The sequence below is a fragment of the Periophthalmus magnuspinnatus genome, chromosome 18 (assembly GCF_009829125.3).
Source record: "Periophthalmus magnuspinnatus isolate fPerMag1 chromosome 18, fPerMag1.2.pri, whole genome shotgun sequence".
Lineage (NCBI taxonomy): Eukaryota > Metazoa > Chordata > Actinopteri > Gobiiformes > Gobiidae > Periophthalmus > Periophthalmus magnuspinnatus.
This window is the reverse complement of record NC_047143.1, coordinates 24,560,075-24,583,229: the sequence shown is the minus strand read 5'-3', so window position 1 is coordinate 24,583,229 and position 23,155 is coordinate 24,560,075. Positions and strand designations below refer to the sequence as shown.

Genomic DNA, 23,155 nt, shown 5'->3' with positions numbered 1-23,155 from the left:
CTGATTGGCTGTTGGACTGTAGACCATTGTCCATCAGTCTCCTCCGTGCCGTGTCTCCTGTCCAGTACAGAATGTGTTCAGACAAATTTACATAAACGTTGGATCGCAGTGTGACTCTGAAGTGCTGTACGTTTGCAATTTGTTTTCTCCCCGACAAAACCCACAATGTCGATGAAACGTTCTGCACCGACAAAGACGCCTACGAAGGTTTGAACTTTGAGAGAGTTTAAACGAGTGAGAAATGTGAGAAAATGTTAATGCCTGTGTGAGAAAAGTGTATAAAGTGTGTGGTGAGGGGTTTTACAGCCAAAAACATAGAGAATAATTGTAAAAAAAAATAAAGCTGATACTTCACAGGTTATTTTTAGAACATAACCCCTGCGATAAATGAGGAACCACTGTATACGAAATGGTCAAAATACTCTAAGTCTTCAGAAGAATGATTTGGTTTTGGTGAGAACCATAGACTGTATATATAAATGGACATAGCTAACCCGCTAGCCGTCATGTTCCAAATACGAAGTGAGCACCCCTCTTTCTGTAACTGCCTTGAGCCTTGCCGTTTTGGTCTTAAATGTTCGTATTCACCCTCTACATGATCCTGGTGTTTTCATTTCACTATTGTGTCCTTAAATCAAGATATGAACATTAAAAGCGGACAAATCAGGAGTGTTCTTTCTCCAAGGACACTTCAACCTCGATAACAGCCTCGCTCCAGATTGGCTCTTTGGTTGCTATGATACTCACGTCGGCTAAAACTGCTAGCCTCGATAAGCTAGCATCATTTGCCTGGATTTGAACACTATGGTTGACGTCACACTCACTTAGTCCACTTCTCTGTACAGTCTACGGTCAATCACATCAGAACAAGATAAAACATTCCCTGAAAAGTTTGAATTATAAATATACAAAATTGTCAAAATAAATGTTGGTCTGGTTTAGCTCAAAACTGCAAATTTAGCAGAAAATAGACGCGCTTCCTCTGAATCCGACTCCAATTTTAGAAGTTTAACCACTATTTTGAGAGAGTTGGCCCCGCTCCATCCTTTGACCGAAAAACTCAGCGTCTGTTCTTTCCATTCATCTTTCGCCAAATCATTAACCCTCCTCTTCCTCTGCTGGTTTTGGTGCGGTTTTGACACAGTTGTTGTTTATTGAAGCAGCCCATAAACAGGCAACGGAGCTGACGCTGATAAAACAGAACAAACGCTCTATCTCCCATCCACAGTCCTGCGAATACAGCTTCCATATGCGGCAGCGCGGCCTGTGATTCACTGGATTATGTCATGAAGTGATTTCTGAAGGAGCACAAAGACCCAGCACAAGAAAAGAGCGACTGTGCAAATGAGTCAGACAGACAGGAAGAAGATCGGGCACAAGGGACCGTCCATGTCTGTGCCTCCTGGTCAGTTTCAGAGGATATACGGCTTTACATTGGCCAGTGTTCACTATATACACTATACACAGAGATTTACTCGAGGACATTGAGTCTACTTGTGCAGCTTTTAATCAAAATTGCGATAGCTAGCTAGCTGTGTGAAAGCTTTTATTAGACTTACATTAAAATCAGAAAAGTGTAGTATTAGTGTTGTTATATTGAGATTACTGGTAGAATTAAATGTAGCAGTTGTTTAATTATTTCTATTTCCATAATTGAAATAATAACTGGGCTACGTAATTAGCTTTGAGCACGCTAGCTAGCTCGTTATGTCTTAAAGCGAACAGTTACTTTTATTAAAATCGCAAAACAAAATAAACAATCTATTGAAATTCAAATTAAAATAAGACTATAGTTATTTTTATATGTAGAATACTTCAGTTTGTGGTTTTATTTTAATATTTATTAGCATTAGCATTGAGACAGGAGCTCGCTAGCTTGCTATGTCTCAAAGCTAACAATTACTTTTATTAAAATCAGAAAACATAAAATAAACAACCGATTAAAAGATTAAGATTAAGTCAAATAAAGACTACGCAGTTATTTTTATATGTAGAATACTTCAGTTTGTGGTGTTGTTTTAATATTTATTATGCCTCAAAATTAGCATTAGCGTTAGCATTGAGACACAAACATGTCGCTTTCTCTGGTGAAGTATTTGTTTTATTTGTGCCATGTTTAACATGTTTTCAGTGACATCCACCCGCAGTTCCCTGTCCACTGTCTGACCCTAACCCCCTGACCTCTGACCCTTGACCCCTAACCCACCCGCATCTCCCTGTCCACTGTCTGATCTTTAAATAATTATTCATTTTAGCCTGACTCTGCAAAAGTCTCATAGAGATAAAACTGGACAGGAAGTAGTGACGAATATACCGGATTTTGTGTATTAAATGTTTGTCTATTTACATTCAAACTATTAAGAAAATCAAGACAGTTGATCTTACAAATAGGCTACTTTTACTTTTTACTTGAGTTTCTCCGAATACTTTTTACCTTGGACCACAACTTTGTACTTTAGTTAATTTCTTCATTATTATTTTGAAGTAACAGTACTTAAAGGGCCCATATTATGCGATTGTTAATCTATGTTATAATGTTCTTTCCTCATCAAACACAGACCTGGAGTTTTGTTTTGTTTCATTCACACATGTTTAACACACAAACCCTGCAGATTTAGGCTGAGAAAACACTCTGTTCCACCTTGTGATGTCATCATGTGGTAATACGGAAAGTGCTTTACTGTGTTTTTAAACTCCATACACCTTCACTAGAATCATTTTGATAATTTCAGCCCTTGAATTTCCATTTTCTTCTGAACTAAAGGTAAAAGTTTTGCTGTTAACTTGAAAACTACCACTTCATGACATCACAAGGTGGAATAGAGCATTTTGAGCTTTGGAGATGGAGACCGTAATAAACCAGGATTACTTAAACATATGTGAATGAAACAAAACACAACTCCAGGTGTGTTTTTGATGAGGTAACGACATTCATAGAACATTTTCAAGTACTTGCAATATCTTCATCATTGCGAGATAGGACCAGGTAGGTGGGTATCTCATATAAACCTTATATGATCTATGCTAACAAAGTTTAAAATCAATATGAAAGACTGGGCCAAGCAGAAAGTAACATATTCAAACGCTCATAGTCTGACCTTATGTGAGCTTATTGAATCAACTCCGTTTGCGTTTCCAGAAAATCGGGTTAAGTTTCAGACAAGTCGTGTAAACCTTCCTGACCGCTTATAATATCCAGATGATACGGCAATGTGGTCTAAATTTGTAAGCGCAGGGCATCAATCTGTTCTAGATGCTCGGTAGAAGTTCATAAATAATCCAATACTTTTTAGGATCTTACCCAGAAACTGTTGGTCCCACGCTCCCCTGCTCCCTCGCTCTCCGCCTCTCCTCTGGCCCACCTTAGCGCAACGATTTGGGCCACTCCGGCGGATTTACACGGCTAATTTATGCCCACCCTTTTCTGTCATACACGCTTTAAAACGCTGCAGTGGTCCGGGTTGCGTTAAAGAGGCGGCCATGTTGAAAAGGGGGGCTATATGCGTTAAGGGACCAGACCTGAAAGCTGCTAAAACATGTGAGTTTTCCTGGATGTGGTAATGGGAAAAAGGTTGGGGCTTCAGGAAGTTGTAAATGTCACCAGTGATTCCTAATTTCTTGCCTCCGTGGCGCGGGCTGGAGAATGGACTTGTGTTCGATCTGGTTTTGGAAGCTGGGAGTCTTGTTATGTTAAGTTATGCCAGCGTCGGTTTTATTTGGATGTTTTCATTCATGTGGCAGAATCGGAATGTGTTTTTCTAGACAAATTATAAGGATACGTAGCCTACTTTAAATGATGCTATCAGGAAGTGTTCCATCAATCCGCTTCCCCGCTCAAAATCACAAAAAAACTCAAGTTAAAGTATTAAACAACAAGTACACAACGTTCGGCAGCCTCACTGTTAGCGTCACTACTTCCTGTCCAGTTTTATTTCTATGAGGCTTTTGAAGAGTCACGCTAAAATGAGTAAATATTTAAAGATCAGACGGCGGACAGGAAGCTGCGGGTAGGTTTGGGGTCAGGGGTCGGACAGTGGACAGGAAACTGCGGGTGGATGTCACTGAGAACATGTTAAAAACTACACAAGTAAAATGAATAGCTCACCAAAGGACGCTTCTGTGTTTAGAAAAAGAGATGTTTGTGTCTCAATGCTAACGCTAATGCTAATTTTGAGGCATAATAAATATTAAAACACCACAAACTGAAGTATTCTACGTAATACAAACTGTGTAGTCTCTATTTTACTTAATCTGAATTTTAATAGGTTGTTTATTTTATGTTTTCTGATTTTAATAAAAATAGCTGTTAGCTTTGAGACATAGCAAGCTAGCGAGCTTGTGTCTCAATGCTAACGCTAATAAATATTAAAACAAAACCACAAACTGAAGTATTCTACACATAAAAATAATGGTGTGGACTTTTCATTCATTTCAATTTTAAGAGGTTGTTTATTTTGTATTTTACGCTTTTAATAAAAGTTAGCATAAACGTTGAGGCGCAGTGAGCTAGCTTGCATGCTCAGAGCAAGTTAGCCAACTGCTACCTTTAATTCTACCAGTAAAACCATTATAACTAACACTAATACTAGTTGTCCGATTTTAATAAAACTGACTGTTAGTTTTGAGACGTAGCGAGCTAGCTAGCGTGCTCAGAGCCAGTTATGTTATTATTTTTTCAGCTACGGGAATGAAAATGTATTAAACTACTGCTAACTTTAATTCTACCAATAATACCAATATGACAAACACTAATACTACAGCTATTACTGCTTAGCTAACAACTAAGTAACTGTTTTGTGTCTGTGTTTGTTAAAGATTCATCAATGCTACTTCGTTCCTATATTTATACTAGCTTCCTATATTTATATTAGCGTAAAGCAGACTGTATGAAGGGCTATAGTTCATCTCACTGGCCGCTCCTCCATCTGGACTGAGTTGCTTTAAGTGATTGTTGGGGAATTACACCTTTATTTTAATCCTGGTTTTAAGGTTGAGGTGGTGGAGGTGGGTTTTCAGCTGCAGCTCGTAAAGCCCCTGTCCTGCTAAACCATTTTATACCAGACCCACAAAGCTTTTAAACACCGACATTAGGGTAAATCATGTGTGGAGAGGCTGATGGGGGTCAGGTAGTATTTGGCCTCTGCTGAGTTCAACTGAGTCACCATCTCTACTGTTACATCAGCAGTACAAGCTCAATTTTCAATGATTTTTGATTATGTTTTGGCCGTACAGTAAAAATTCAACTTAAAATGTGCTCTGTTTACTAATATTCCAGCTATAGACGCTCCTGACTAAGCTCCTGCCAGGTTTTTGTGAACATTAAAGCCCCTCCGTGTAACTTTTTAACCAAAAATTGAAAAGAAAAATACATATTAATAGCATATTGTTTTAAATTTTGGATGTTCTCGTTGAAAAACTTGCTTTCTTACTGTGATTCGGTTGCATCTGCACAAAACTGACTCTTTGGCCTGTAGGAGGCACTAGACCTGCTTGTTTCCATGGAAATTTTGTTCCATTGGCTATAATATTCCACAGTATGGCATAAACATATCTACCATATTCGACTTATACTCCGGTGCGACTTATACTCCGGTGCGACTTATACTCCGGTGCGACTTAAAACACAGCAAAATATGGTAAATGGAAAATGGTATGGAAAATATTTAGTGTTTCCATGGAATCGTGCAGGTGACGGATGTTAAGCCTCAGAAAAGTTCCACGGGTTCTGTTTTCTGGCAACAGTAAAAAGAGATTATCAAGTTTGGTTCATAATTATAGTTTGATCTTATATAATTGAAAAAAAAACAACAAAAAACATATATAGTCTGTATACTTTGCTGTTTCTCTGACCACCCCACTCTAAAAAAATGTACAAAATAACATTGTATTGTCATCCCTTCTCACTTTTTCGTTGAAATGAGCCACGTTGTGTCCACTCAGCGTTACTCAAACACATTCATTTCCTTCTGGCTGTTGTGTTTTGAACTCGCAGATTCTTCGGTTTATTTTTGGTGGATGTACGCTCTCGAACGTGAGAAGGATTTCTAGTCAAAGCAAATAAGCCGGAGTCGTGGATTATACAGGTTTTTAGGGCATAATGTCTGTTTAAGCTTGTGAAAACCAGCACTTCCACCCCGCTGGCTCCACTACACACTGGAGGTAAGTGAATACAGTACATAAGACGTCTCTGGGGCTCACTGTTATATGACACTGGTTGGTCGATATATTAAGCCAATATTTGGACTTTTTTGTGTGTCGAGTTTCCGTCTTAAATCTCCAGCAGAGGTCAATATTTTGTTTTGGTCAATCTGCTGACAAAAAATACCCAGAAAGCTTTGTATTAATAAGACGAGATAGCTGTACATGGTTAAAAAGTTCTTTGGATGAAGTTGTAGTTAATTTAAGTGACATAATTTGGCGAAAATGATCAAAATCGGTCCCACATATCGGCCCAAAAGTATCAGCAGACCTTATTAGCCATCGGTTCTTCTGGATTCTAAATAATCGGTATCAGCATCGGCCTTGAGAAAACCCAAACTGTCGATCCCTACTTACTATTTGTGCAAAAGTCTCTACGTTGCATAATCATTTGAGGAGATTTATTTAAGTTTTATGGAAGAACTTCTTGCTAAAGGTCGGTCAGTACCTCATTAGATATTCATTTTATTATTATTATTTTAGTTTTTCAATTTGGTGTGTTGATAGACTGTGTAAAGAAGTGCGCTAAGTCAGTGCGACGTCACCCATAGCGCGTTGAGGCTAGCAGTTATAGCGGCTAATCTGGAGCTACGTTACGATTGCGAGTATCATAGCAACTAAAGAGCCAATCTGGAGCGAGGATGTTGAAGGTAATGCCTCTTCTCGCTTGATTTAGCAGGGATCAGGCACTTATAGCAACGATGTCAATCAAACCTGTTGCTAACGCTAGCGGGAGCGACTTCAGGGAAAGATGGCGCCTGATTTGTCTGTTATTAATGTTCATATCTTGAGTTACGAGTGACAAAATGGCGAAATAAAAACCCCAGGATCATGTAGAGCGGGTTAATACGAACATTTAAGACCAAAATGACGAGTCTGAGCAGCAGTTACAGAGAGAGAGGACACAGTTTTTCAATAGAAAGTGAATTGGAGCCAGAGTCGATGGACGGTAAATACGCAGTCTATGATTTGACTACTCTACCAAAGTTTTTTGTTCTTTTTTGGTTGAGAGGGGGATTCAAACCACCAACCTTCAGATCAGCGGACAAACGCTCTACCAACTGTGCAGAGTTACAACATTTTAACATTTTTTTCGTTTGGTTTTTACTCATTTTTTGCTCGTCGGCGTTGGACAGGACAGCGAACAGGACGACACGGGGTCAAGACATTACGCAACGAGCCAAATCCAGTGTATTGGTTTTGTAGCTGTCAAAATATTCATAGATTTTTCCTAAACTAAAACAGCTAATCCCACTAAACCGGGGCAGAATCACATGTTTTTCACACGTTCCTTGTGCTGTTCCCGCTGTCCACTGCTCTGTTGTGATTAGACTGTGTGAGACCAGCACATTCCTCTGGGTATAATTGAAAGTAATTATGTGGTTTTTGATTTGGTGTTTGATTGGGAGGCGGATTTGGAGTTCTGATTTGAAGGGCAAAGGGATTTTACAGTGTTTGGAAAGTGGAGGTTAAATGCCTGGATGATAGGCCTGCTGCCTTGTAAGTGGCATTAACGGGCACCAGTGGGTTGGCACGACTCGGTTTTACTGTGCTGATTTTGAGCTGTTTTTCAGTGAGAGTTCTGCGTATCACGAATGGAACTGGGGATATATATCTGGTCTTGTCTTTTGTGCTGTTGTCCCAGGTCTTTATAAGCTTTCAGGAAGGGCATCTGGCATAAAACGCATGACCTGAACCTGTTAAATATGAGCTGAACTCTGAATCAGTGACTAAACAATGTCCTTCTTTGGTGGTGGATATAATTGTGTTTCATTCCATTCACCAACTGGTTGATATGTTTATTGAGATAGAGAGAGAAAGAGGAGGGAGAGGAAGGAGAGAGGGAGGGGGGAAGGAGAGAGGAAAGGGAGGGAAGGAAAGAGGGAGGGGGAGGAGGAAGGGAAGGAGAGGGAGAGGAAGAGAAGCGGAGGGAAGGAGAAAGGGAGGGGGAGGAAGAGAGGGAGGAGGAGGTAAAGAGAGAGAGAGAGAAAGGGAGGGAAGGAGAGAGGGTGTGGGAGGAAGAGGTAGAGAGAGACAAGGAGAGAGAAAGAGGGGGGAGAGGAAGGAGAGAAGGAGGAGGGAAGGAGAGAGGAAAGGGAGGGAAGGAAAGAGGGAGGAGGAAGGGAAGGAGAGAGAGGGAGAGGAAGAGAAACAGAGGGAAGGAGAAAGGGAGGGGGAGGAAGAGAGGGAGGAGGAGGTAGGGAGAGAGAGAGAAAGGGAGGGAAGGAGACAGAAGGGAGGGAAGGAGAGAGGGTGTGGGAGGAAGAGGTAGGGGAGACAAGGAGAGAGAAAGAGGGGGGAGAGGAAGGAGAGAGGGAGGGGGAGGAGGAAGGGAAGGAGAGAGAGAGAGAGGGAGAGGAAGAGAAACGGAGGGAAGGGGAAAGAGAGGGGGAGGAAGAGAGGGAGGAGGAGGTAAAGAGAGAGAGAAAGAGGAGGGAGAGGGAGGAGAGAGGGAGGAGGGAAGGAGAGAGGAAAGGGAGGGAAGGAAAGAGGGAGGAGGAAGGGAAGGAGAGAGAGAAATAGAAACAGAGGGAAGGAGAAAGGGAGGGGGAGGAAGAGAGGGAGGAGGAGGTAGGGAGAGAGAGAGAAAGGGAGGGAAGGAGACAGAAGGGAGGGAAGGAGAGAGGGTGTGGGAGGAAGAGGTAGAGAGAGACAAGGAGAGAGAGAGGGAGGGGGAGGAGGAAGAGGTAGCGAGAAAGAGTGAGAGAAAGGGAGTGAAGGAGAGAGGAGGGGAGGGAAAGCGAAGGAGAGAGTGAGGAGGATGAAGAGGGAGAGATAGAGAGAGAAAAGAGGTAGAAAGAGAAAGAGTGGAAAGGAGAGAGGGAGGAGGGGAGGGGGGTAGAAAGAGAGAGAAAGGGAAGGAAAGAGGGAGGGGGAGGAGGAAGAGGTAGCGAGAGAGGATGAGGAAGAGTTAGAGACAGAGAAAGAGAGGGAAGGAGAGATGCAGGAGGAGGAAGAGAGAGAGTAGGAGAAAGAGAGAGGGAAAAAAAGGTAGAGAGAGAAGGGGAGAGGGAGGAAGAAGTGGAGAGAAAGAGGAGGAGAAAGGTTGAGAGAGGAGAAGGAAAAAGACAGACAGAGAGGATGAGGAGAAAGAGGTAGAGAGAGAGAAAGCAGGATGAGAAACAGGTAGAGAGAGAAAGAAGATAATGTAGAGAGAGAGAGGGAAAAGAGTTTGAGAGAGAAAGAGATAAGAAAGAGGTAGTGAGACAGGGAGAGTTGAGTGAAAGAGATAGAGAGAAAGAAACAGGAAAAAGAAGTAGAGAGACAGAGGAGAAAGAGGTAGAGAGAGAGTAAGAGTTAGAGTGAGACAGGAGGGTGTATACAGAGGCTGTTTCATGGTGTTGCCTTTAAAACTAAACGGTCTCATGTAAAGCACAGTGAGGCCCGTCTGTGCCAGGAGCTGTCCATCTCACCAGTTGTTTTCCTCTTTATTCAGAAGAAGTGTCCCTCCCGGGGACACCTGGCTCTGTCCCACCTCCACAGAGCAAATGTTCACTTGGCTCAAAACACCAGATGTTATGAAAGCCTCTATTGAAGCTCCTTTTTCGAGCCCTTTTCTCATAAAGGATTTGGAGTGGACGACCATAGGCTGGAAACGTCCGCCCTGATAGCTCTGTTGACTAAAGTATGTCATCTGATTTACATGGTTCTCTGTGTAGCTCCTAATAAAACCAAAACACAAGAGTGCAGTATGACATCATGTGGTCCTGACTGTGACCTGGCTTGTTTGTATGCGCTGCAATACAGACCAATAAGTACAAATATAAAAATATCTGTCAATCCGGGTTTATAACTGAATTCGGAGCTGTCGACGTTTCCAGAAGTGGTTGCCAATTCTTGAACCGGACTCAGGAGTACATAAAGAGAGTTTAGAAATACTACTGTGTACATGTCTGTTTATATAAATGGACGTCGCTAACCTGCGCCGCCGCGTTTTAAATCGGAAGCGGGCATCGGCTCCATCGACTCTGGCTCCAATTCACTTTCTATTGAAAAGCTGTAGCTGCTCTCTCTGTAACTGCTGCTGTCAGACTCGTCAGTTTGGTCTTAAAATGTTTGTATTCACCTGCTCTACATGATCCCAGTGTTTTTATTTCGTTGTTGTGTCCGTAAATCAAAATATAAACATTAATAACAGACAAATCAGGCGTCTTTTTTCCTCGAGGTCGCTCCCGTTAGCAACACGATTGATCGACAGTGTTGCTTTAGCACGGAGCTGGCAAGGAGCGTTACTTTCAACAACCTCGCTCCGGATTGGCTCTTTGGTTGCTATGATACTCGCGGTCGGAAGTCCAAATAAGGAACTCGCCTCCAAATTAGCCGCTATAACTGCTAGCAAGATTTTTGAGATTGACACAGATGTTACACTGGAGCAAGTTTTGAAAGCCGAATTGAGCGATGTTTACTATTCCAAGTTTCCCCAAAAATAAAATTGAACCTTAGCCAAGAAAAATACAAATTTAAATCGAAAGCAAAACGCAACAGAGAGCTGCAAAATTGGCGTAACAAAATAGCTGCGTGCTTCAGTGTTTGGCTAGCATTATATTCAGGCTAAATCAGCGCGCGTGAAGCCGAGAAGGCGCTGCTGGCTCCGTGCCCTGTTTGAAGCGCGCTGCATTGAAGACCTCTATTGATTGGCCAGTGTGCCAGACCTGGGGCTCAGAGATTACCCCCCCTCACACCACCACCATCAAAAATCTCACACACACACACACACACACTGAGCAGGTCCTCCCTCCTCCTCCCCGTCCTCCTCCTCTCTCCTGTTCACGAGTTACTCTTGGAGATCAGAGCGAGGGAAGCCCAGAGAGGAGCAGGCAGCACACTGGAGCATCTCACCCCAGAGGCAGAGACTTGGGGCAGGCATGAAGCAGGAATTTTCACCCTACCACCTCCTAATCACTGCCCTACTAATCCTGGTATGGTTCTGCTGTCCGTTTATCTACTTTAGCGTGTTTGGATTATGTAAATTGTCTTAAGAATCCAGTGATTTGAAGTTAGAACACATTATGCATGCTGTTTTGAAATGCTGTGTTAATGTTAGTGTTCATTTCTGGCATTGGGTTTTGATATCTGTTTTTCAGTGTTGTTACGGAGTCCAGTTTTTTTGTGTTTTGTTTTTTTTGTATCTTGGCTTTGTGCTCCTGTCGCACTTGTCACACGCTCCACTGAAGGACATCTCATATATACAAAATGAGACTTTTGCTACACACTTTCTACATTATTGTCAGGGTCTTTGCCTAACGCGATCAGAAACATGTACAAATTGTGGTTTTTAATCTGCGTTTTATCGCGTGAACCCACTGACTTTTCGATCGAGTACAAATTATGCCATTTCGAATCACTCTTCTTGATGGAAATGCGCTTTTATCACAAATTAGCTAAACACATTCACTCTGTTTATCCAGGCTTAGAACTCTGCACAATGAGTTCCAACTTCTGCTTCAAATAAACAAACCATTCATTACAAGTTTAAAAGTGCACTGTGTAACTTTTCCACTTTGGCTCTGCTCGCTGCTCGTCTCCATGGAGATGTTTTTGCTTTGCCTGGATTGTTCCATAAACTTTTTTTTTGCATTCATTCAATTACAGGTGTTTTTTTTTTTTTTTACTCAAACAAGAAGTTCCATTCTTACTCTGAGCGGGCTTGCCTCTCTACAGACACGACCTGTAACTCGGCCTGATGGTGTCACACGCTTGTCTCCGTAGATTGATAGTTTAATGCCATAATAAAACGTTCTCGACAATAATAATCCTGATAGAGACGAGCAGGTGCCAGAGTCGTTTCATAGTGTATTTTAAAGAAAACCGTTTGTGCTCGTGTCTGCTGTAATCTGTGACATAATGGAAGCTGACATCGCCGTAAACGTCATCAACAAAGAGCCGTGCAGCTGTTGGCGCCGCCGATGGATAGCTGCAGATCAGGCTAGCGAGTACCAAAATGATTACACATCGTGACGCAATCCTACAAGTATCACCGATTACGAAAATAAAATTAGAGAACGAAGTAAGTACGTCACAGTTGGCGTGTAGCGGAGGCAGTGAAAACAAAATGGCGTCTTGAAAATAATCGATTAAAGTAGTATTTGTAGTAGTGATATATAAGGGTAGGAATAGTCATGGGGCGACAGTAGCTCAGGCCGCGTCACGGTTTAGCGACCGACGAAGGGTGGTCCTCCATGTGTAGCCTCTGTGGACCGCGAAGGCTGTGTCGAAATGGGACAGGCCTATGCCATGGAGCGTACGTCAACCACTTAAGTTACGCCGCTTACGTTATGTCGCTTACAGTACGTTGCTTATGGTACGTTGCTTATGGTACGTCGTTTGCAGTACGTCGCTAAGAGTACGTCGCTTATGTTACGGCGCTTACATTACACTGGTTACGATACGTCGCTTAAAGTACGTCGCTTACGGTACGTCTCTTACTGTACGTTGCTAAGAGTACGCCGCTTATGTTATGGCGCTTACGGTACTTTGCTTACAGTACTTTGCTAACAGTACGTCACTTACAGTAACAACCGTGACAACTGCTGACTCCATTTTCCCCTGTAGAAGAAGTGCATGATGGGATACAGAAGTGCACGAAGTCTGCTCGAGTGCACGCTTCGTTCACGGCTGATCTCCATGGAAACGCAGGGCACATTTGTGGGGCGCATGAAATGGGACAGGCCTTGTCGCGCCGGAGGTGACGTAAGTGTCCGTCAAATGCAGCCGACGAAGTGTGCAACCGTTGAATTGAGACGCCGCATCAGGTGGTTGAGCATTCGTCCACTGATCTGAAGGTTGCCAGTTCAAATCCCACTTTCGGCGTAAACATCATTGGTTGAGCGGACAGATCCGGGAAAGAATCACACCAAACACAACTCTGGATCAGGAAAGGTTGAGGAGAAACGACTAGAACACGTCGTTTAAAGGTCTGAAAAGTCCATTTTGAAGAATAGTTCCACTTTAATATTCTAAAACAAAAGAGTCAGCCGTATACCTTTAGATCTTCTTAATACCTAAACTTTCGTTGTTTTTACTTATATTAAAAGTAGTGTGTAACGGCCAGCTCTCAGCGTGATGAATAACCCACATGACAAGGGATTGAGCAGATGTGCGAAGATCGTGTGTCCTGCCAACTGAAAAGGACATCCACGTTTCGTATATTGACACAGCCTGCAGAAGAAGGCACACAGTTTCACATTTCTATTCAAGGAGTTTTCCATCTCGGAGCAAAATGTCCCCATAGCCTCCGCTTCTGACAGGTGACTCCAATCGCCCGTGTCCATCAGGATAACCTATAATACTGCGATCACCGGGGTTTTTGTCATCTACTCATTTCCTCTACTCCACTTGATGTGATGGGTGACAGCCAAGGGGAGATTCGGGAGCCTCTGTGCTATTTAAAATCGTATCTGCAGACAGCCAGTCTAAATGGAGTTAAACTTGGTATTCCGTAAACAAGGGTCAAATTGAGCCATTTTCAGTAATGTGACTTCAGAGATTGGCGCTGAGGTTAAAGGTCACAAGCAAGAGAAGGGAAAATTTTGGTATTTTGACACGTTTTTTTTGTTGCCATATGAGTTGTTTGGTTCATTTCAGTTCATTTTAGCTTTGGAATGACACAAAGGTTTTTAAGGCGTGTGGAATATGTCGCCGAATCAAGCGCATGGGGTTAGCGTCGCAGCAAAATCTTGTTTAACAACCGCGCCCGGCAAACTCACTGTTAGCGTCACTACTTCTATTAAAAACTACACAAATAAAATGAATACTTCACCAGACAAAACTTCTGTGTTTAGAAAGAGACATATTTGTGTCTCAGTGCTAACGCTAATGCTAATAAATATTAAAACATCGCCGCAAACTGAAGTATTCTACAGATAAAAATAACTGTGTAGAGTTTATTTGAACTAATTTGAATTTCAATAGGATGTTTATTTTATGTTTTCAGATTTAAATAAAAGTGACTGTTAGCTTTGAGACTCTAGCTAGCTAGCGTCTTGAACATTACAAAATAGGCAAAGCAAGTTTATTTGTAAGTTTATAAGTAATTCAAAGTGCTTTACGGAATGAGAAAGACATTCAAATCACAATATGACAAAGCAAAACATAAATAATCATAAATAATCATCGTAAAATTAGCATTAAAAAAGAAAAAGTGCAGCTAAACAGAACCGTTTTGAGCCTGATTTAACCCGTTGGTTTCTACCGTTGTCGTACATTGTTTTAGTTGGATCTTTATACATTTTCAGTTTGGAGCATATAGGCGTAGACGTGTGTCCAGTTCTGGGGCAAATGCGTTTTCCGTTGACCCATAAAATCCCCGTATCTCTTCGTGGCGTTAAAACATTTAAATATCTCTAATCTGTCTCAAAAACTGAAAACACTGCTGACCCTAGACTTTGACTGAGAGCCTCCGGGAATTTAATATAGGAAAAATCATTAACTTTCGCAGCAAAAATAAAGTTTGGATTTATTCAAACACATTTAGTTAACATTTTTTTCACACCTCGCTGTAGTTATTGCCGAGTTTTTTGATTCGAAAGGGGCGGTCTGTTTCCCTACTCGGTCCATTCCAATGCAAATAATTCCTGGTGGGATAATAACGATCTGAGGTGGGATTTTGTTTTGATGTAGACCCTGGAAACATCCAAGTTGTTATTCGATACACTCAATTATTGGATTCAAACCCCAGCGGGACATCTATCGGGAGGAGCGGAGCCGCGTGTCAGACCTGCTCAGCTGAGAACAATACATTTACAGTTTGCCAAAAAAACGATTACTAACTCGTCTTTCGCGTCTCCCGCCTCATGTGCCCTTCCTCTCTGCTCGCCTGGCTTCCCCTACAGAGCCCCTGGTTGTAATTGGGTGCAAAATTCGCTGATTGCTTTTCAAAGGAAGGTGGCGTGCTCAACAGCGGCCTAGATTTCAGTTTGTGTTTATTTACAGAAGATCCAAACTTTGAAATAGTTGGCTCTGTGAAGAAGGTGGCGGCGTGTTTGGCTGCATGCTTCAGTGAATCTGTTTAGACCTTTATCCTCTGCTGTGCTCTGGGGGAGATCGCAATCTACATAACTACATTTTCGATACATACTTGTACTTTTGCTCGATTCTGTTTGCGTGGTGGAAATATTACCTTTACTCTAAGGGGTAATAAATGTGTTAAAGGTCCTATATTACGCAAAATGGACTCTTGTGAGCGTTTAGCCTTGTTAGAATGTTGTTACCGCATCAAAAACACACCTGGAGTTGTGTTTTGTTTCATTCACACATGTTTGAGAAGCCCTGCATTATTAGTCTGTGTATATCTCCAAAGCTCAAAACGCTCTGTTCCACCTTGTGATGTCATGAAGTGGTAGTTTTCATGTTAACATCTCCTTTTGACCTTTTGTTCAGTACAGATGAGCAATTCCAGAGCTGAAATTATCCAAATGGTTCTAGTGAAGTTGTGTGGAGTTTAAAAACAAACACAGTGGAGCACTTCCTGTATTACCACATGATGACATCACAAGGTTGAACAGAGCGTTTTCAGTTTGAGAGAAAAAGAATATGCAGGGTTTGTGTGTTAAACATGTGTGAATGAAACAAAAGAACACAACTCCAGGTCTGTTTTTGGTGAGGAATTAGAAAATAGATCAGAAAATAGCGCTTTAAAATACTATTTCATTAGGAACATAGCGACGTTTCTGTAAGCATTACTGCGCGGCAATAAGTAGTATGTAGTACTGTGGTATAAAGTATATATAGGACTACAGCACTATTCAGTATCAGTATAGCAGTAACAGTTGTAGTAGTAGTAGTTGTAGTGGTAGTAGTTGTAGTAGTAGTAGTTGTAGTGGTAGTAATGGTGGTAGTAGTAGTATTTGTGATAATTATATATAACGTTGGCTGTTGTTTCTCCACTGATCCGAAGTTTGGTGGTTCGAATCCCGGTCTCGACATAAACATCATTGGTGGAGCAGTTCGTTAGGTGGTTGGCGGTGCGATTCCAGCTCCAACAGATGAATGCTGTGTTTGCGTCCTTGAGCAAGACACTTAATCCTCCTCAGTGTCTGCGTACATCAGTGTGTGAATGTGTGTGTGAACGAGTGAGCGATTCCTTGATGTAAAGAGCTCTTGAGTGACTTGAAAGTGGAAAAACGCTATATAAAAATGTGACGGTTTATCATTTACCATAGTAACGACATTAATATTAGTTGCAGTAGCGGGTAGTAAGTAGTACTAGGCTTCAATGCACAGCTCGTATGTTAAGTACAGGTCTCATCAGCACTGACAGCACTTCAGTCTAGTGTTAATAATGTGAACTCTCGACTGACTTCCACCACCGAGACCCAAAGAAAACAATCCCAACAATATTACGGTTCGTATCTACTTCCCTCTCTGTGGTCCATTTATCTTCGAAGACAGGGTCCGCACAATGCCACACTGTTGGGACGAAAGGTCGGCAAAGGTCAAACCAACTTCCTGAGCCAATCCTATAGTTTTACAGTAAAAGCCCTGTCAGTTCCACGGGCATAAATCTTCCCAAGAGCAGGTGCTACACATAAACGGGACAGACTTCCTTATGCAGTGTGTCAGAGGTGAGTGGGGTCGCGCTGTGAACAGTCTGATGGATTTCTGGCAGGATTTTACAAATAAAAGTACTGCCCAACATTTCCCATATCTGTACTAGCACCACCGCTTGTAGTATTTATGTGAACAGCAGGAAAAGGAACAAGTATTTAATTATTTGATATCAGAGACCAATGGAATATGTGTCTCCAAATCTTCAGGAATTTGCGCCGTGTAGTTTTTCGGGAAGGAGGTCTTGCATCCGCTTTGCTTGAGATGTTCCACAGTATGACATTAAACTGGTATACAGTGGTCCCTTGTTTATCGCGGGGGTTACGTTCTAAAAATAACCTGCAAAAGGTGAAATTCGCAAAGTATCAGCTTTATTTTTTACAATTATTCTCTATGTTTTGTCTGTAAAACCCCTCACCACACACTTTATACACTTTTCTCACACAGGCGTTAACATTTTCTCACATTTCTCTCTCGTTTAAACTCTCTCAAAGTTCAAACCTTCGTCGGCGTCTTTGTCGGTGCAGAACGTTTCGTCGACATTGTGGGTTTTGTCGGGGAGAAAACAAATTGCGAACATACAGCACTTCAGAGTCACACTGTGATCCAACGTTTATGTAAATTTGTCTGAACACATTCTGTACTGGACAGGAGACACGGCACGGAGGAGACTGATGGACAATGGTCTACAGTCCAACAGCCAATCAGGACGCAGAACACAATGGTCTACAGTCCAACAGCCAATCAGGACGCACAACACAATGCACGTTCATACGATGTAAAAAAGCATGAAATATTGAACTAAAAAAATCTGCGAAACAAAGAGACCGCGAAAGGTGAACCGCGATATAGCGAGGGACACCTGTATATTTGTATGTTTTCAGTTACAGATGTTTTATTGCTTGGAAACATCCTGAAAATTATGCATTCTTACTATTACTACGACTACTACTACTACAAATACTACAACTATCACCACTACCACTAATAAAACATGACAAAAGACTGTTTTATTTCTGCTTTCTGTTACTTTTCCTTTGTCCTAACCTGACCAGAACAATTAAAGAATAAACATAGTTATTCAGAACCGGATCTAACCACCAGGGGGCTCTAAGCAAACGCACACACACTTACACACACACAGACACACTTACACTGCCATATAAGAACAGACGCCATTGTTATTGTCTTGTCACCCCTTTCAAACCCTGACGTACGCACTCCCTCTCCCCTCAAGTCAAAATGTCTAATGTGTTTTATTGTCTGTATTGTCTCTAATATCACAAAGAGAACAAAAAAAAAACAAATTGTCTCAGCACTTCAGCGCCACTTGGGCGAAACTACTGGTTATTCACAATCCACATGATGATACGCAGAACTGTCACATTCATCTGTAATGTAATACTCACATCAGACAGTGAAGCTTAACGGCATTTATAGAGGCTGAAAACACCAATAGCTGCAACAAATAAGCAAGACGGACGGGGGCAGAACATTTGGACCATTATAGACACTGTTTTCTGTTTTGTTTTGCATTTTAATGTATTGCAAATGTCTAAAAACAACTGAAATATGCAGTAAACTTGCACTATGCTGTCGCTGTGATGCATTTATGAGCGAGGAAGGAGGGATATCTTGATTTTACGGACAAAATCGCGAAATAAAAACACTAGGATCATGTAGTGCGGGTTAATGTGAACATTTTAAGACCAAAATGACGAGTTTGGCAGCAGCAGTTACAGAGAGAGGGACGACAGCGTTTCAATAGAAAGTGAATTGGAGCCAGAAGCGCGCGGCTAGCAGTTTAGCTATGTCCATTTATATATACAGTCTACGAGCTCTACGTAACTTGAGTATTTGAAGCGCGCATTTAAGAACAATCCGCTTGCATAAAAGTCATTCTTCCTCAAAATTACCGTACTCAAAATGTGTCGTACTTTATAACTACTTCTCTGTTTTTATATTTCTTTTTTCTTTAGTTTCCATCAAAACCCAGTAGATTTAAAATGCCACCGCCAAAGCTTCACAATAGACGCGTTGAAACATTTGCCCAGTCGTACAAAGCACAGTCATGGTTGTGCTAAAATCAAAACGACAGCTATTGTTGAAGAAAGCTATTCCATTTTTTTAACAGATTTGGCTTTTGCAGAAGAATGCCATTGTGCCGCGTGGTACTGAGGAACATTCCCGCTGCCGTGAAAGGTGAACAATTTGGTGCCAATGTTATTTTCACTCTCTATGATTTGCTTTTGTAAGTTTTGGTTCATTAATCAGCTCTAAAAGCATACGTACCTCCTGTGTCCCTGAAAATCCTCTCAACTATTTCTACTTTTTTTGTTTTCAGAAAGCAAAATCCATCTATTTGCACTTATTCCAAATGATTGCACAGTGTTTTTGCAAAATGTTTTATGTTCGGATTTTAAATACGAGTTGCGTTAAAGGTCCTGTGTCACTCTTGTGAGCTTTTAAACATGTTGGAATGTTGTTGCCTCATTAAAAACGCACCTGGGGTTGTGTTTTGTTTCATTCGCACACGTTTGAGTAACCCTTTATTATTAGTCTGCGTACATTTCCAAAACGCAAAATGCTCTGTTCCTCCTTGTGATGTCATAAAATGGTAGTTTTCAAGTTAATATTTACATTTTACCCTTTAGTTCAGTAGAGATTAACAATTCCAGGGCTGAAATGATCTAAATTATTCTAGAAATGAAGGTGTATGGAGTTTAAAAACGCACTGGAGCACTTCCTGTATTACCACATGATGACATCACAAGGTGGAACAGAGTGTTTGAAAGAAGAACTCAATCTAAATATGCAGGTTTTGTGTGTTAAACATGTGCTAATGCAATAAAACACAACTCCAGGTATGATTTTAATGAGGAAATAACATAATAACAGATCAGAAACGGTGTAAAATGAGGCCTTTAAAGATGAAAAAAACATGAGACCTTGAAAGTTGTAAAGAGAGAGAGAGAGTGAAAAAGGTGCAAATTGTCCTTGGGTCCACCGAATCCATCTTCTCCTAATATTGATTTTGGATCCTGGAGCATTACAAGTCATCTCTGCTGCCAAATACAGAGCTATGCAATTAACAGAGCCACACTCGAAACGCCTTAAGTCTGGGCGCTTTTGAGAGGAAAAACGGTGTGTTTTCATGAATTCGTTATCGTTATTATTGGTTTTTTTTAATCCTGTGTGTGTGTTTTTGTGTAGAGTTCCAGAACGGCCCGGTCAGAAGAGGACAGGGACACTCTTTGGGACGCCTGGGGGTCTTGGAGTGAATGTTCTCGTACCTGCGGAGGCGGCGCTTCATATTCACTGCGGAGATGCCTCAGCTCCAAGTAAGACTCTTTAAAGTCATGAAAATATATGTTCTTCTGCTTATTCGGGGCCGGGTCACGGGAGCAGTCTAAGCAGGGACTCCCAGACTTCCCTCACCCCAGACACATCCTCCAGCTCCTCCGGTGGGACCCCAACATGTTCCCAGGCCAGCCCAGAGACATAGTTCCTCCAGCGTGTCCTTGGTCTCCTCCTGCCCAGAACACCTCTCCAGGGAGGTGTCCAGGAGGCATTCGGAATAGATGCCCGAGCCACCTCAGCTGCTCCTCTCGTCATGGAGGACCAGCGCTTCTACTCCGAGCTCCTCACCCTTTCTATCTTTTTTTATAAATCAAACAAATACGATCTAGCAGAGAACATTGTGGATAAGTAGCTTTTTTCGGACCATTTTGGAGATATAATGGGGATGATTTTTATTGACGATTCTCACGATAATATAAATTATGCCACGAATGATTATTGTCGACCCCTTTTATCACGATAAACGATATTATTGTTGATTAAACTTAACTATAGATTTTAAAAAATATATAGATTTAACCATTTTCTCTCAGAGGTGACAATAATTGCTTTTATTTTAATTATTTGAGTTTGTTGTACTGTTTTAGTTATATAATGTTTTTAAGTGGTGCTTTAGCAACTGGTTGATTTGGATTCAGTTCAATTTTATTTCTATAGCACATTTAAAAACAACCTTAGTTGAGCAAAGTGCTTCACATAAAAAAGTTAACAAAATCAAATATAAAATGTTACATAAGGAAAGAACAATAAAACACCTGTATATGTTGTCTAGCTAGTATTAAATACCAGGGAGAAGAGGTGAGTTTTCAGTCTAGTCTTAAACTGTGTTAAAGAAGAGGATCTGACAGGCAGAGGGCGCTGTTCCATAGTGTGAGCTGCAGTACCTCCCGCAAATAAATAGGACCCATAGCGTACAGACACTTTAAAAAATATTACAACCTATACCTACTGTTGAGGTAATAGTAAAAGTACTCATTTTTTGGAGCGCAAAGCGTTTCATTTGAATGTACCATCTTTTTTTCCTCGAATTCCTGCAACTTTTTCCTATAGACCTATTTATTATAATCTCAAAAAACAAACCAATACATATGCCCAACACGTGCGACTTTGATTATGAGATCATTAGACGCCTGATAAATAGACTCATCTCTCAGACAATTTGTAAAAGCCTGTTTGAACACCCGTCAAGGTAGCTCGCCCTCTTTGTTTAGCTGAGCGGGGGCTGTTTTCCATTAGCGTGCCATATGTTAGCTTAGAGTACCAGGAGACTTCTGGCTGTCAAATAAAAGCCGGCCCTTCCCCTAATAGCGCGAGTGAATCTCATCAATCGGCGTGGTCCCGCGAGGTCGTAAGGGGAGTACACAGGATGCGCGCTAAATAGTCTGTAGGGGTCAAACGATACCACTTACCTTCCACCTCGAAGCTTAAGCCCGTGTCTTGAAATCATCTCGAACAATCCGCTTTCTAGTAATGGCAAAATGCATCACCATCACTGTCTCTCATCAAAGAAGTTCTTGTCGTTTTGAATAAGTTGAATGTTAAAATATTCAGAGCTTTTATTCTGCTGTCAAAGTTGTTCAATTCAAACTTAAAGAGTCCGTATTACGCTATTTTATGATCTGTTATGATGTTGTTTTCTCATCAAAAACAGACCTGGAGTTGTGTTTTTTTTCATTCGCACATGTTTTTTTTCACAGACAAACCTTGCGTATGTAGTCTGAGTTCTTCGCTTAAACAGAAAACGCTCTGTTCCACTTTGTGATGTCATTGTGTGGTGATACAGGAAGTGTTCCACTGTGTTTTTAAACTCCATACACCTTCATTTCTTGAATCATTTGGATCATTTCAGCGCTGGAAATCATCCAAATGATTTACAGCACTGAAACCTTTTAGCTTTTAGCTTTGAACTAAAGCTAAAAGGTAGCTTAAAAACTACCACTTCATGACATCACAAGGTGGAACGGAGCATTTTTTTGAAGTTTTGAAATGTTTGTTTGGAGTGTGAATGAAACAAAACACAACTCCAGGTCTGTTTTTGACACGGTAACATCATTATAACATGACTTAATGCTTACAAAAGTCTTTTTTTTGCGTAATACACGACCTTTAAGCTTTCAGAGTTAGCATGAGCTGGATACTAGCATACCGTATGGGCAAAACGGACAATTACGAAAGGATTTGAAGTACAAGAGGGGAAAAAGAATATGTTTTCCATAGAAATACTGTCACGTTTATGGACTGGGAAATAGTTAGAGGGTGACTTCATCAGATTCCTGGATTTTACTGTTCCCAGAATGCACTACGCACTGGTGAGAGGTAGCCAGCCAGCCACTGCCACTACAGTCACCTCTGTTTGAGCAGTAGCAGCGACGGGATCAAACGGTGAGGTCATAAAAACAAGTGAAGTTCAAGTGGACATAAGAGAGGCTGTAATGCGCTCTCTGCTGGATACAAATGTCAATATTTCACAAGAGTTCTGGGTAAAAATATCTACCTGTAGGTCCGAACATTCGAGAATATATCTATAGTTTAAAATAGAGCTGGAAAATTAGCAGTTTAAATGACAGATTGCAGGTTTGTTAATGTAGTTCATGGTTAATATCTCAACGCTTTCTCTGTCAGCGTAAGTAAACAAAAAGGTGTCTGTGTAATCCCTCAGTCGTGCTTCATAGACTGTATTTATAAATGGACATAGCTAACGTGCTAGCCGTCTCGTTCCAAATGAGAAGTGATCGTGGGCGCGCTTCCAGCTCCATCGACTCTGGCTTCAGTTCTCTTTCTATTGAAAAACTGTCCCCTCTCTGTGACTGCTGCTGTCAGACTCGTCATTTTGGTCTTAAATGTTCGTATTAACTCGCTCTACATGATCCTGGGGTTTTTATTTCGCTATTGTGTCTGTAAATCAAGATATGAACATTAGTAACAGACGAATCAGCTTCCTTTTTTGCTCAAGGTCGCTCCCATTAGCGTTAACAACAGGTTTGACAGTGTTGCTAAGCCAGTGGTGCCAGCAGGAAGGAACGTTACATACGACAGCTTCACTCCGGATTAG

The 23,155-nt window shown here is 41.4% G+C and overlaps 1 protein-coding gene across 4 annotated transcripts in view; it reads left to right on the top strand.

Annotated features, from left to right (window-relative positions):
- Positions 1-23,155, top strand: part of LOC117386408 (ADAMTS-like protein 1) — a 173,152-nt gene that overhangs the window by 101,065 nt on the left and 48,932 nt on the right. For 3 of the 4 annotated variants that reach the window (XM_055229057.1, XM_033983762.2, XM_055229059.1), the window contains exon 3: positions 19,957-20,084. In XM_055229057.1, the coding sequence (XP_055085032.1) occupies positions 19,957-20,084 (128 nt within the window). Of the gene's footprint in view, positions 1-11,005; positions 11,118-19,956; positions 20,085-23,155 lie in introns of those variants that run through there. The other variant, XM_055229058.1, reaches the window with a different exon arrangement.